Here is a 14,595-nt window from a genome sequence, read left to right as displayed (position 1 = left end):
CGCCGCCGCCACCCGCGCGGCAGCTGAGCCCCGCGGCCGACGGCCAGCCCTCGGGGGGCGGTCACAAGTCAGCGCCCAAGCAAGTCAAGCGGCAGCGCTCGGCCTCGCCCGAACTGATGCGCTGCAAGCGGCGGCTCAACTTCAGCGGCTTCGGCTACAGCCTGCCGCAGCAGCAGCCGGCCGCCGTGGCGCGCCGCAACGAGCGCGAGCGCAACCGCGTCAAGCTGGTCAACCTGGGCTTCGCCACCCTGCGGGAGCACGTCCCCAACGGCGCGGCCAACAAGAAGATGAGCAAGGTGGAGACGCTGCGCTCGGCGGTTGAGTACATCCGCGCGCTGCAGCAGCTGCTGGACGAGCACGACGCCGTGAGCGCCGCCTTCCAGGCCGGCGTCCTGTCGCCCACCATCTCCCCCAACTACTCCAATGACATGAACTCAATGGCCGGCTCGCCGGTCTCCTCCTACTCCTCCGATGAGGGGTCCTACGACCCGCTCAGTCCCGAGGAGCAAGAACTGCTCGACTTCACCAACTGGTTCTAAGGGGTTCGGCCTGGCCCGGCCCTGGTGCCACAGGACTTTGGAAGCAGGTAGGTGGCACTTTGGGGTGTGCGTGGGGGAAACTTTTCTTGTCTCCATCGTTCTTTTTTTGTCCTTCCTCCATAGTGTGTGTGTGTGTGTGTGTGTGTGTGTGTGTGTGTGTGTGTGTTGATGGGCGAGGGGGGCGGGGGAATGGGACTGTCTCCAGGGAGACGGGGATTTTGATGTAAAGGATTTGTTGCCAAGTTTGCCCATTTCCAATCCTACTCTGTTAGTTTCAGCAGTGGCTTCCAAGATCTCCCTGGAAGGGCAAGGAGGGGAGGGAGGAGGTGGGGAGACGCTGTCCAACCAAGGACTGGGAGGACAACCAAGGAGACCTGAGAGACCCTCCCTGAAACTTCCATCCCACCCAACCACTTGGCCTCTAAGTTCACACTAACCTCCCCTGCTGTGTTCTTCTCTTTTATGTTACAGGGTGAGCGAACCTGCATCTTTGGTGTTTTCGCCTCAGCGACGTTGGGAGGGAGGAAAAGGGAAAAGCAAACAAATATAAAAGATGGAGAAGAGAAACAGCAGCAGGAAACAGTCAACCAATCCCAATGGCACTAAGCAAGGAGAGCTGGAGTTGCCAGACTCTGAGGACAGAGATGCGCTCAGAACAGCATCTTTGCACTGCAAGCATTCATTCATGGAGTATTAGGAGTGACTAGGACCTGAGACAGCGCACACCCTGCCATTTGTGTGTAAAACCAGTGGGCTCCCTGCATAGGGAAAGGGGGCAGCATATGTCCTGCTGAAACTCCCACCCACCACTAACCCCCATAACTGAAAGCACTTAGTTGGGGGTCTCCACCTCTCCCCCCACTCCTCTCTCAAAGCTCAGTTCTAGAAACGGGTTGGTGTTTCATCCCAATAAGCTGTGGACACCTGTCTACAGTGAAACTATGTGGTACTCTCAGTCTTTTGAAATCTTACTCCTCTTCCAGGACCCCAGGCCCAAGCCCTTCCTCACACCATCTTTTCTATCATTTTCATCATAGAATGCTTCCAATCTTTTGTGATTTTTTTTATTATAAGAGAAGTCTATTTGTATCTATCCTAACCAGTTTGGGGATATATTAAGATATTTTTGTACATAAGAAAGAAAGAGAGAAAAATTTATAGAAGTTTTTGTACAAATGGTTTAAAATGTGTATATCTTGATACTTTAACATGTAATGCTATTACCTCTGCATATTTTAGATGTGTAGTTCACTTTACACTGGCCCTTTTCCCCACGTGGTTTTGTAAAGACCTCTCCTCACAGGTGAGATCCAAAGACCACCAGATGTACTTCAGCACCGATGTGTCTTACTTTATAGAAACGTTGTTAATGTATTAATGATGTTATTAAATACTGTTCTAGAAGAACAAAGTTTATGCAGCTACTGTCCAAACGCAAAGTGGCAGCCAGTTGGTTGTGATGGGTTGCCTTTTGGGAAATTTCTATCACTGCTCTTTTTTTTCCATTACTGTTTTATTACAAACTTACACACACACAAAGTGTATAACCCTGTTTTATACAAACTAGTTTCGTAATAAAACTTTTTTTCTTTTTTACAAATGAAAATCATCATCTGCCTCCAAGCCTTCTTTGACTCCAATACTCTAGCTCAGTTGTTAGTGAAAGGCCAAAGGGGAGGGAGGGATGGATGGGGAGAGGAGGGTGGTGCAGAATGTGCCAAGTGGCAGCAAGGACAAAACTGAGCCTTCTTCTCACTGAGACCTCTAGCATGATGGTAGAGAGGGAAAACGTGTAGGTAACAGTGCTTTCTAGTCCCCTTTTGTGCTGCAAATGAGTACACATTTAGGGGCATAATTCAGACAAGCCAAACTTTGCCTTCTGGTTGATTCACTCCTAGGGAGATCATCCAGGGGCTTTGGTTAATGGTTGCAACATCCTTTTTTAAAAAAAAATCACTGCACATTAAAAAAAAAACACCCTCAAACCTTCCCCAAAGTGTGAACTGTACCGCTTTCCAATCTGGGACCCCCATTCTGAGTTTCTCATTGTGCCCACTGGCCAAAGGGTGGATGAAATAATGGAAGGTTGGGGTGGGTGCTAGAGTGGTGGTGGTGGTAGAGTTGGTGTATGTGGGGGCGGGGGGAGCCCCCTGTGGTGGGTGTGTTCTTCTCTTCTCACTTCCAGGCACATCTTCTGCCCCTTCCTCCCAATCCACCCACTTTCCGTGTTGATTTTCAGGAAGAGGCACGGATGCTATACATTCCTTGGGGAAGGCGTTAGATGGAAATACATTTCAACAAGAACAACAACCCAGAGATGTGTGGTCTCTTTGAGACTCGGGCCCATCTAAGCTTGTGACTCTATCGGACTAGCGTGAGCTGCGTGTAAAAGTACCCAATTACCAAGATTCAAAAAGAAATTAGTGGGGTTTTTTGGCTGGCTCGCTTCTTGTCAGTTAGCGAGGACGTGATCAGAATCCTACTCCGCCTCTGGCCGGCTCCTCGCTCGCCGCCTGCAGTACTTGCAGATTCTGTCTGCGTGTCTCCAGCCAAGCGGAAAGGCGAGCGCAAAATGCATCTTACAAAACCCAACAAAGAGCGGGGAGCCAGCACGTCTTCCAGAGTTAAAAATCTAGTCTGTGTTGGTACATCTATACCATTTAGCGGCACCGAATAATCTTTTTGCTTTCTTCTTTTTAAGCCTCGATGCGCGGAGCACGACGCAGCGTCTGATGTCATTTTGCTAAATGACCCTCTATAGAATGCACACTGAGGCTTCAGTCCCTTTCAAAGAGATGAGCGTCATTAAGGGAAAAAAAATCAGTCTTCGCCATAAATAATCGGACTTTCTGCCAGCCCTGAGGCAATTTAGAGCTTCCTTGAGGGAAGCCCTGCCATTATTTCAACTCCACCTTTGCAGCGACAGATCTGGGCTCTCCTGGCCTGCCCACCCCTCACATTCCATTTCTTTTTCTTTTACCTTTTACTCCTCTGCAAGTTTCCAGATAAGATGTGGTAAGAAAGTCTAACAAGTCATTGATGGCTATGAACATAACATTAGGATAAAGCTGCAGCCCCTACAAAGGAGGGGTGGTCGCCCCTCTCCTCCTTGTGAGGACAGGCAGGTGCCTTTTCATTCACTTCTGAATGGGGGAATCTCCAGTCTCTCATTCAACTCCAGGCAAAGTTAGCTGCTGTTTTCCACAAAGTGAAGGCAAACTCAGAAAATTCACACACACACACACACACACACACACACACACACACACACAATTTTGCCTAAGCTAGGAAAGGGCAAAGCGAGGATTGGGCAAAATCTCATTACATCTGCTCTAATCGCTTAGCAACACAAAGCCTGGGCTTGTGCGGTGAAGGGAAGCCATTCACAGCGCCCTGACAGGCCGCATTCAGCCGGCATTAGTCAGCTCCATAAATCACCGCAGCCCATTGGCTGCGCTGCGGGCTTTGCCGCGGCTCTGGGCAGTCAACGAAGTATACAAAATGTAGACCCCAGCGGCCAGGAATCACGGCTTCGCCCTCGGCCCAGTATCCACTTCAGCTTGGGGAGGAGGTGTGGTGCTGAGGAAAGGAGCAGCAATGCTTCCTTGACTGAGGGATCTAATCTAGCCAATCAGTGGGCTGCAGACTACTGCGTGAAAGTTGGAGGCGCCTCTGAAATTGAGGGGGATGAAGAGTGGAGAGAGGGGAGAAGGCAGAAAGCAGGTGCTGGCTTCAATACTGTTGAATGCAGGCTTGACCCAGTCTTTTTCTTTCTTGAGGGTGTGTGGAGGGAAGACACGGAGGAAAGTTCAGATCAGCCCCTCTGGGAAGAGAGTAGAAACTTTTCAGCCCCCAGTCTGATCCCAGGGGTGGGATCCAGAGGGAGAGAGGACCCTGAGCATCTTGCTGCTCTTGCAAGGACGGGGATGTTGAAACAGTCCCACAGGCCCGTCCTCCCTGCTCAGCTCCAAGGTTCCTGTTTGCAAAGCTGCTCCCAGATGAAACAATGGCTGTAAAGGAGTGAGCAAACGCCTTTGTGGGGAGACTGCATGACACGCTGGATCCACATGTTCTGCAAGTAGCCATTATGCCTGTCTCTCATTTTTCCTGAGGACTGGTCAGTGGAGGCATTCTGATCAGTCTAGATTCCAGGCTTCCACACACAAACCACAGAGGTAAAGAGACAGACATCCAGGAAGAGGTGCAGAATTGTAGGAATCCTGGTAGTCTTACCTCACAGTGCCCTCCCTGGTGAAGCCTTCCCTGATCACTTCCAGTCACTCTCTAGCCATTATCTTGGTTTCCTTCCTGGATTTCACCGCTATGTGAACACACAGCATCCTGTGCTTGTTTGTCCACAGGGTCCTTGGCCATGGACCCTCCTAGATGGTATACACAACAGGGGAGGGCAGGAGATTTGTCTGGCTATCTGTTGCTTCCCAGCCTGTGGTCAGACACATTGGTTGGATGGAGGGGTGGTCTGGTCCTGTCTGCTCGGTTGGCACCGGTGTCGTGTTCCCTGTCTCTCCTCTTTCAGATGAACTCTCCACCCTTCCTTTCTTGGCTGTGCATTCCAGGAGGCTGGCCTTACATGGAGGGCTAGGGTTCCCTCAGCCTCCTAAGGCTAAGGTCAGTGGATAGCACCAGCAGGAGAGTGCAAGTCAGGAGGGAGATGAACCAGGGCATTTATGTCCCTTCTCCCTCAGTTGCATTGGCAGCTACTCTGTTCCATGGTCTAAGAGAAGCCTCTCTCTTAGGAGCTTTCTCTGGCTCGACTATAGCTCTTGCTGGGGTCCACAGCTCTCATTGTTGCTAATCATGTGGGTTCTCTAAACCCACCCCCATCTCTGTCTTTCCATTCAACTTTTTCCACTTACCCCTTTTACACTGTACCCTCTGCTCCTGCTGCCCCGACCGAGACACTGGCTCTTCCCCCAACAGGACCTCCTGGATGCACACATTTTGTGTTACATTTTCAGGGACTTAAAAGGCTATCAGTAAGAAAGGCTCTTAGGCAGTAGGCTAATTTAGTGTCTTAACTCTGCCCAGCACCTAAATCTGGAAGATCACATCCATATTTTTGTGTAGGGGGTGGTGGTGGGGAGTGGGGCCTCAGGAATGGTCCATTTGAAACTTTACAAGTCAATTACATTTTCTTTTCTGGAAGTTGAGGATAGCAATACCTTCCCTTAAAACATCACTGAAAGATTTAGAGCGCTGCAGTCACACAACTCCTACGCATGGGGACTGTAGGCACAACAAACGGAAATGCTGCTGGGCCCTAAAGCTATTCCTCAGGCTTGTGAAACGGAGGCTGCTGTGACTAGCCAACTCTACAAGTCCAACATGACGTTTTCCTCCAGAGATCCACCCCTCCTAATGATGTGCTCAAAGGAACTGGATTGGATAGTGTTCTGTGATGATCCATAAGCTTTTCATTGACCTAAAAAAAGAATAAGACCTCCAGGTCTTTCTCCCTAATCTGTCTTAATCTGAAAGTTCCTCTGAAATCTATTTGCCAAGTGACCATGCTGGTATGGGAACGACTGGTGGCATCGTTTCGGGCACCATAGCACCACACAAGCTACCCCAGTATCACACGCAGGCACTGCAGGTGGATGAAAAGCGACGGGTCTGCTAATGGTTGCTGACTATCTGAATGCAAAACCTAACTTATTCGCGCATCTTCCTGAACCGGGCAGAGTGGTGGTGGTGAGCACTTAGCACCACTTAGAACAAAGACGTCGCTGTTGTCCATGCACCCATGCATTCACCTATCCACTCCCTCAGCCACATCCGCAGGACTGTCACAAAGGGAGGGCCAACTGCTAAATTTAGTTCGTATTTTTACCACCTGCCTTAATTTGTATGGTCTAGAAGGGGCTCTCCCAGAGGTATGCTTCAGGGGAACCTGGATTTCACACCTGGCGCAAGCTTCTCCAGGGTCCTAAATGTCTGCGACCTTGTTCCCGCTCTGGTTGCTGAGACGCATCTGAGCTTCTTTCTCACCCTCTCCCCTCCCGGATCCCCAAAGGATCCTTTTCGGATTTCTCCAGAAACTCCAAGTTCTCCAGAGTCAGCGCTGGGTAGGGAGGTGAAGGAGGGCCGCCAACGTTCATTCCCGGCGCAAAGGCGAAGGAGGGCTTGGCGCAAACGCAGGTCCAAGTTCTATTCCTTCGCCCTTTGTCTACAAGATTAGGTTGTTACAAAAGAGGGTGTGTAGGTTAATGGCAGGAAGCAGGTTGCCGAGCGGAGCGCGGGCCCGAGCGCGTGTCAGGCTTAAAGATCTATTCAAGCCGCAGCGCATCCGGCCGGTGATTGGCTGCAGGCATGCGTCCGCTGTCAGCTGCGCGCGCCGGGGACCTCGGGCTACCTGATGGGGGGAGGGGGCCGGGGGAGGGGACTGGGGGCGCGGGCCCAGCGGGCAGGAGGGAGGTGTGAGTCCTAGGAAGTCTAGGAGGTGAGAGGAAGAGAGAGGTGGAGGGTGGGGGCGTAAGGGAAGGAGGAAAGAAGGGGAGAGAAAGAGAGACCTACAGATGCAATAAAAGGGCAGTGAATGGGAGAGGCAGGGGAGTTTGAGACTAAGGAGAGAGGGAGCGGTGGAGAGAGGCGCGAGGAGGAAGGCCGAGGAAGGAAGAAGGCGCCAAGCAGAGCGGAGAGAGGGGTGAATGGAGCGGGCCCGGACAGCGGCGTGGGAACCCGGGAGGAGAACCGGCGCCCTGAGCGTTGCGCGCTCCTCTGTCTCGCGTGCGGGTGCTCACAAAGCCGCCGTGGAAGCCCCGGCGATCGGGGCTATTTGAGGGGGACGCGCCGACGGGCCAACTCGCCCTCCTTAAAGGGCGTCACTTTCGGGCAGTGCCTCGCGAAGGGCGAGGGCCTCAAACGCACCGCACTGCACCGAAACCAAAGCCCTTGAGGAGCAGCCGCCCCAAGGTAGCGAGGGGGAGCTGGGGCCTTGGGCTCGGTTAGCCCCCCGCGGAGCCCCGCCCTACTGACGCCCAGGGGGCCGGCGGGCGGTGGTTTTGGGAGGTCAGGACGCCTGGGTCTCTCCCTAGGCTTATGTCCCCCTTCTCTTCCGCGTGCTTCCCGGTCCTCGACTCCCTTCTTCGTGTGCACCCTCTCCCTTTTCCTCATCAATTTTCAACAATTAATAATTCCACCTCTTTTGGATTGGGGCCCTGCCCCAGCCCATGGGTCCTTTGGAAAGAGGGCGTGGGCTGGGGACACAGACGGGAGGAAGGACGAGTTGGGGACAGGAGGTGTGGCGTTTGGAAAGCAAATGAGAACATCAGACCACTGGATACACTTTCCGGAATAAAGTTGTTGAGCCTGAAGTCAGTCGGAGCAGGTGACTGCTTGTGGCGGAAAGTTGGGAATTCGATCTGTAGCCACCAGGCTCCTCCAAGATTGGGGCAGAAGTGAAGCCCGTCGGTCAGCAATCCCTCCCTTGCATACAACTCCCGCCCTCCCCTCCACTCCCCCCAGGACACACAGCCCTTGGCCTCCCCCAGCCATCTCTCTTTACTAGGAAAAACAGTCAGTCCCCATTGTCCAGGTGCCAGCAGGGCCTTTGGCGAAACGGAGGCCGGCCAACCCTCTGATCAAACTCAAAGGTTAGTTAAAAGACAAAAACAGCTGAAAGTCTTCATGAATAAAGCTGGGCCAAGCCTTCCACCACCCCTCCCTCCAGCCTGCCCCTCCCCCTCCTGAGCTCAGTGTAGTGCGAGCCACACTCAATGTCTACCACTTTGTTATGCTGCTTGCCTAAGTCAGAATTTCACAGAAAGGCCCAGAAGAAAAGCTCCCACAATTAGGGGTTGCCTGTCAGAAAACATTAAGGCCTTCCTCTCCCAGCCTGTCAGGCCCACTGCAAATACAAACTGCCAAGGCGAATTGGCCCTCCACCCCATGAAGCGCCAGCCAGAGGAGAATTGCAGATGTGCAGGCCAAAGGAGATTCAAGCGGCCGTTTTTGTGGCCCCAGGATGCTCTGAGACACCCCAGCTTCTACTTCCTAAGACTCAGCCCTGGGTATCTGGGAGAGATCACAGGAGATGGGCAGATGGACAGATCTCCCTGGCAGAGGCCATTTTAGCAGAACCTTTGCTGCCATGGAAATGGTTAAAAGATACCCACGGGTGTCCTCTTCTCTAAGCACTTTCCACAGTACCAAGCATTTCTTTCATCATGACTGGCACAATCAATCCTCTGTGAGGACACTGCTTTATTTACCTGCTAGATGAAAAACAAATGAACTGAAGGACTTAACTCAGAGAGGTTATCTGACTTCTCCAGGGCTACAGAGTAATTAGTGACCATGCCAGGATTTGAACTCAAGTTTGGTTGATTTCAAAACCCATCCCCTTCCCACTAGAATCCTGTCCTTAGTATCTGCAATAAGCACCAGAGACCACTTCAATGCTTTTCACTTCCCAACAGGATTTTCGTAATCTTCCTTGCATAGCAAGAGTATTCCCAGTGTTCATAGCAATATCTGCTACATACTTGACAATAGATCCTATGGGCACAGAAGAAAGAAGGAAGGAAGGAAAAAGGGGAGGGAGGGAAGGAGGAGAGTTTCTCTAGAAAGGTCTTTTTGGTTTTCTTTGAACAGAATTTTGTTTCAGAAAACATTTGATTTGGGATCCTCCAGGCCCCACCATTTAGCTAGAGAGTTGAACTTGGATTTCCTCTTCTGTGTAAGTGGGGACGGTATCGGTGAAACAGAATATTTTAAACAATGCAAGTAAATCTAACATGGCGCCCAATCATAGTGCGTGCTCAAGGCAAGGTGTCTGAAAATGAAGCAGGAGTTCGTCTTTTGTTTTGTGTGTAGCTTTGTATGCTAGTACATCCGGAGAGCAGGGCATGCTAAGTCATCAGGGAGTATTCTATGGTGCTGTTCTACAGTGTTCACACTACCAGGAGGCATAAAGAGACTGGGTACACAGGTAGGTCTTCAGGAGACTTCTAGTGGTATGGATAGACTTAGCCAGGCAGGAAGTGAGCAATCCAAGTCAGCTTCCAAGAAGAGCACAATGATTTGACCTTTCTGCTTCCTGGTGAGGCAGGAGGAAATCAGTAGGTCTTTCTGGAAAGAGAACATTGAAGCCCAAAGAAGTTGAGTCTGCCACCTAAGGAAGCAAGCCCTGGGAGTTAGAATTGGCCATGGTCCTGCCTCCCAGCAGTCTTATACTCGCAACCTTCCGTAGAGATTCACACACACACAAAAACATAGCCCAAAACACACGCAGCAGAAAACTGTTAGTCACCAATCAAAGGATGCCATCAGACACAAGTTATCTTCTTTCAGTTTGTAGCAACCCCCAAACTTTCAGGATTGATATCAACTCCTCTCTCTGACCTCACCCACCAACAAGTCCTTTCAAGTCTAAAACCACCTATTAAAAAAAAAGAAGTAGAAAGAAAGAAGGGGAAAATTAGAAAGAAAAGCTGCAGTTGCTGGAATATTTAACCACATTGCAGAAGCTGGTCAGCTATTCTGGACCACAGTTTTCTTTGTCCATTTCTTGTAGGAATGTTTTGGTTTCCAGAAAGCAGGAACAATCAGCAGCAAGACTCTTAGTGTCTCCCCACATGTCTCTTCTTGCCTCTTCGCTGGACAATCTTCCTCATCTTCCAGAAGACAGGGGACTACGTTGTACACTCAAATTCTCCCCTCCTTAGATGATCATTACTTAATAGATACCTGGCCAAAAATAGGGAGGGATTTAAATACAAAGTCTTCTTCTTGTGGACTCTCTCATGAAACTGATATTGTTTGAATCGGTGCAGAAACCAGCAGTATTTGAAACAGAGGTCAGCCTTATGAGCATAACCTCAGCCCAAATATTTTTTTAAAAGATAGCTGGGATGAAAGCGATTAAATTTGTAAAACAATAGTGATGGGGCCAATGGTGATTTATGGACCCCAGTGATGAATTATTTTATCTTGAAATTTCATGAGGGGGAAAAAAAAAGGACCCAATCCTCAGCCCTAAGGGGAGAACTAGACTGGGCCATTCACAGTTCAATTTCTCTTCTACAAATGAAAATACTGTTGTTCAGCGTCATTGAGCCATTTGGGAGAACAGAATTTCCCAGAGGGTTTTCTTGGCTGTAATCATCAGGGGCCCAGAGTGCCAGATCTTTCTACTGAGAAGTGCTTCGTTGGGCTCCATCAGCCTGATCCTCAGCCTGATTCCAGCCGCCTTTCGGTTAGCAGGTGAGTGCTTAACTGTTTGCACTATTGGGCTCCTTCCTGATGAAAAGAGACCAACTCACCTCACTATCATCCAGTAGATTCTCACCCGTAGCGGCCCTCTAAGGATAGGATAGAACTGTCCCTGTGGGTTCTGAGACTGGGACTTTGTATGGGAGTAGAAAGCCTTGTCTTTCTTCCACACAATGGCTGGTAGTTTTGAACTGCTAACCTTTGGAATGTCAGCCCAATGTATATGGTTATCCATACATTATAGTTCTACATATTTTTTTCTTAGAAAAAAGGATCAGACAACCTTCCAAGACACACAGCCAAGGATGTATTGTGTGTGGGTATTGTGTGGGGGTGTGTGAATTGAAAAAAATCAAAGACTTTCACTTTGGATTATTGGTTCAAGGGAATATTGGTAGGCCTATAGAATGCAGATTTAAATTATGCTATAGATTTGTGTTTATTAATGGGGCAATCTATCTATAATGTAATATACATAAGTGAAAAGAAAATAGCCAGTATCTAGAATTCTATCAACCTGAGAAAGCTACAATAAACATCTAATTGTTTATAGAGTGTTTACAACATCTGCCACCAATTGTGATGGAGTTGGTTTTGACTCATGACAAGGTCATGTTTCTCAGTGTAGCGCTGCTCCAGGGGGATTTTGATGGCTGAATTTATAAAGCAGTTGCTAGGTCTTTCTACTGAAATGATCTTGGATGACCTTGAACTACCAGCCATTCAGTATGCAGTGGAGTATGTTAGCCAGCCATGTTCGCCACCCAGGGAGAACATCATATAATATAATATACTTTTCTAGTTAAATATCAACAGAAACCAATTCAGTTGTTAATTCAGCACATGTTTTCAAAGTTTTCCCCAATCCCTGTGTGGACCTTCAGGAAAAAGACTGGCATTGCCCTATTCTTTACAATTCATGGTGTATGACATTCACCATTTTAGTAGCCATCTATTTCTGAATCATTAGATATACTTGTACAGCATAATTTAAAATGCCTGTTGAATGTAAAAGGTGAACCTATAGGGTCATGATGAGGAGGAAATGACTGGATGCCAGTCAGATCATTTGGAATCAACTCACTGGCAGTGGGTCCAAGAGTATCTCAACCACTCACCTATTTTAACATGAAGTTTCCCACTTTTTTGGTTTTGCATTGTTTTTGCCAGATGTGAGTAAGCCCTGTGATTGAAAATCTTCTAACCAAACAATTGCACACAGCCACAATGATGTTCAATGAAGGAAAATGACTTTATCCAAGAAAATGTACTTTTGAAAGACTTTTGAGTTCACATTGCTGACCATATTCAGAAAGGCTGAATTAGTTGTCATTCGTTAGCAGTGATTAGAGTTTAATACTCTCTAGGGCTCTACTAACACAAGGTGTTATCACCTTTTAAACAAACCAATATATGGCCTACCCACTGGTGCCCTGCTGACAAAGTGGTATCTCATTCTGTCATGCTGCTGGTCTTACATCACTGGTGGCATTCAACTTTTATTTTGTATTTATTTATATCAGCAGTTTGTTACAGTACATGGGGGAGGTTGGCTTAAGTTAGGTGTTTTGGGTGGTGATACTTACTCTCGCTCGAGTGGCTCCGCGGTCAAGGCCACAAGATGCAGGTTGTGGGCTGTGATCTATAATGGTAGTTCTTCTGGAAAGATAAGCCAGTCCAGCAACTTGAGCAACTGCACTTACAGATAGGCTACAAACCACCATCTCGTGACGGTAATGTATCTTCCAAAGAAGCTTTTCCAAAGTCACAGCGGTTGCATGTCCCTCCAGGGTCGTCTGTGGGAGGCGAAGGAGGAGGATTATTTTTTGACTCCGATTCCCCTACTGTTCCAGTCTGTCCTTTGCAGCCTCTTCTCATTCATGTTGAGCTCCTAGCCCGACCCACCACCTGCTGCTGACCTGGATGAAAAAGCCATTTCCATTGGCCTGGGCTGCCTGGGGAGATCTTTATTACTCTGGGGAAGAGCCAAGCGGTCCCTATCTTGGTAAAGTGTGAAATTTGGTTTTGATTGCAAAGGGAAACCATTTCAATGGGATTACACTGTGACAATGTAGATTAAACTCAGCCATATGGCCCAGGGACGCCTCTTCCTACTCTCAGGTAACAGTGCATGGCGAATGACGTGATGACATTTTTAAACAACAACAACAAAACACACAGCCACCTGGACTGGAATAAAAGAGGCCAAACAAACAAAACATGACAAGATGCTGGTAGGTATTATTCACAGAGCTTTGGGCCCTCTGCTGGTTCTGAAGAGGGGGTGAGGTTTTTCGTTCATTTATCAGGCAAAGCCATGAACATGGGCAGGCGGTTGGAAAGAGAGTTCTGTCTGATGCCACTGTAGAAAGAAAGTGCCCAGTCCTATGAAAAGAGGCAGTAGCACCAGTGTTGACTCAGGAAGATCATTTAACTTCACTTAACTGCGGTGGCTTCATCTGTCAAGGGCTCATTAGCTGCACTGCACCGAGTGGTCGTGAGACTGAAGTAGGTTATGTGAAGATGGTTTGTACACTGCAAATGGCTGCTGGGCTGTTGAAAGAAAAGGGGGAGGTGCTCTCAACCAACCAGAGCTTGTTGCAAACAACAACAAAAAAGAACCCTTCGGTTAATTTATGGATGTAGGGAAAAAACACTAAAATGTACTGAAAGAGTTTTGGGCGGTTCACAGAATTACTTCAGGCTCAGAAAATTGGTGGCAAAGGGCGAGGCTGGGCAGCTTGCAAATCCAAAGTTAATGACATTCCTCTGGCCTCAGAACAGTTATTGTTCCCTCTGATCTCTCGACACCAGAATTCCTTCAGCCATCATTGCTAGTACCCCGTTTCCCCGAAAATAAGACAGTGTCTTCCATTAATTTTTGCTCCCAAAGATGCGCTAGGTCTTATTTTCAGGGGATGTCTTAGTTTTCCATGAAGAAGAATACGGTAATAAAAGAATACGGTATTCTTTTATTAAAAGAGAACTCGCACTTCCTGTCTTGCTCCGGCTGTGCTGCAGCCAACAGTAAGCCGTGCGGTGGTGCCCACCACTATGGTCCAGAGTCGAGAGCTACGGTAGCTTCTCTGCTAGATGGCTGCTTGTTTAACTTCAAGCCTTTAAGACCCCAGACACTGTATCTTTTGATAGCCAGGTACCATCAGCTTTCTTCACCACATTTGCTTATGCTCCCATTTTGTCTTCAGCAATTGTGTGAGAAGGGTTAACACCACACAACGCCAGGTGTTAGAACAAAGTGTTCTTGCATTGAGGTAGGGCTTGAGCAGAGGCTCACTCTGTCCACTTTCTCAGTGGATTGCCATATAAATATATGTGCATCGGCCAATAACTCTATTCTTATGAATTAATATATTTATATATGTACACAGCTATGCTTATACCTCTATGCATAGCTTTGCTTCCTAGATTGTTCCTCTGTTTCCTTTTACTTTCCTCCTGTCCCACCATCATGCTCACCCTTCTCCTGCCTCTTAGTAAATCCTCTCAGCTAGATTACTGTTACTATAACACCCCAGCATCTTTCCGTCCTCTGTGCTGTTGATTTTAATTCCCTAGTTGTTCCCTTGTCTGAATCATTTGAGATAGTTTATTGTGCCAGTCTGGCCGATAAACACAAGTGGGATTAACTGAAGGGCAGAGAGATAAATGGCTTGGTGAGCCTCGCCTACCTTGTCTCTCGCCCTTTGATCATCGGACCAGTGTGCGGCTGCTTTGCTTGTTCTGTGCCTCAATTTAAAGGCTACACTACCTGTGGGACGCCTAGCCTGTAGACTGTGTTGCTGTAATTTGAGGTCCCTTTAAG

At 48.6% G+C, this 14,595-nt stretch overlaps 1 protein-coding gene across 1 annotated transcript; it reads left to right on the top strand.

Moving 5' to 3' along the window:
• Positions 1 to 2: 2 nt before the first annotated feature.
• ASCL1 (achaete-scute family bHLH transcription factor 1) lies at positions 3 to 2,083 on the top strand (the record flags this gene model as incomplete). Its single annotated transcript, XM_004700347.2, has 2 exons — positions 3 to 586; positions 1,011 to 2,083. A coding segment is annotated over one exon (537 nt), but the record flags the coding sequence as incomplete, so codon positions are not given.
• Between the last annotated feature and the right edge of the window lie 12,512 nt (positions 2,084 to 14,595).

This window comes from Echinops telfairi, unplaced genomic scaffold (genome assembly GCF_000313985.2).
Source record: "Echinops telfairi isolate 266 unplaced genomic scaffold, ASM31398v2 ScPeMD7_2;HRSCAF=8, whole genome shotgun sequence".
NCBI classification, from domain to species: Eukaryota; Metazoa; Chordata; class Mammalia; order Afrosoricida; family Tenrecidae; genus Echinops; species Echinops telfairi.
The sequence above is the reverse complement of the archived record's forward strand: the minus strand, read 5'-3'. Positions and strand labels throughout refer to the sequence as shown.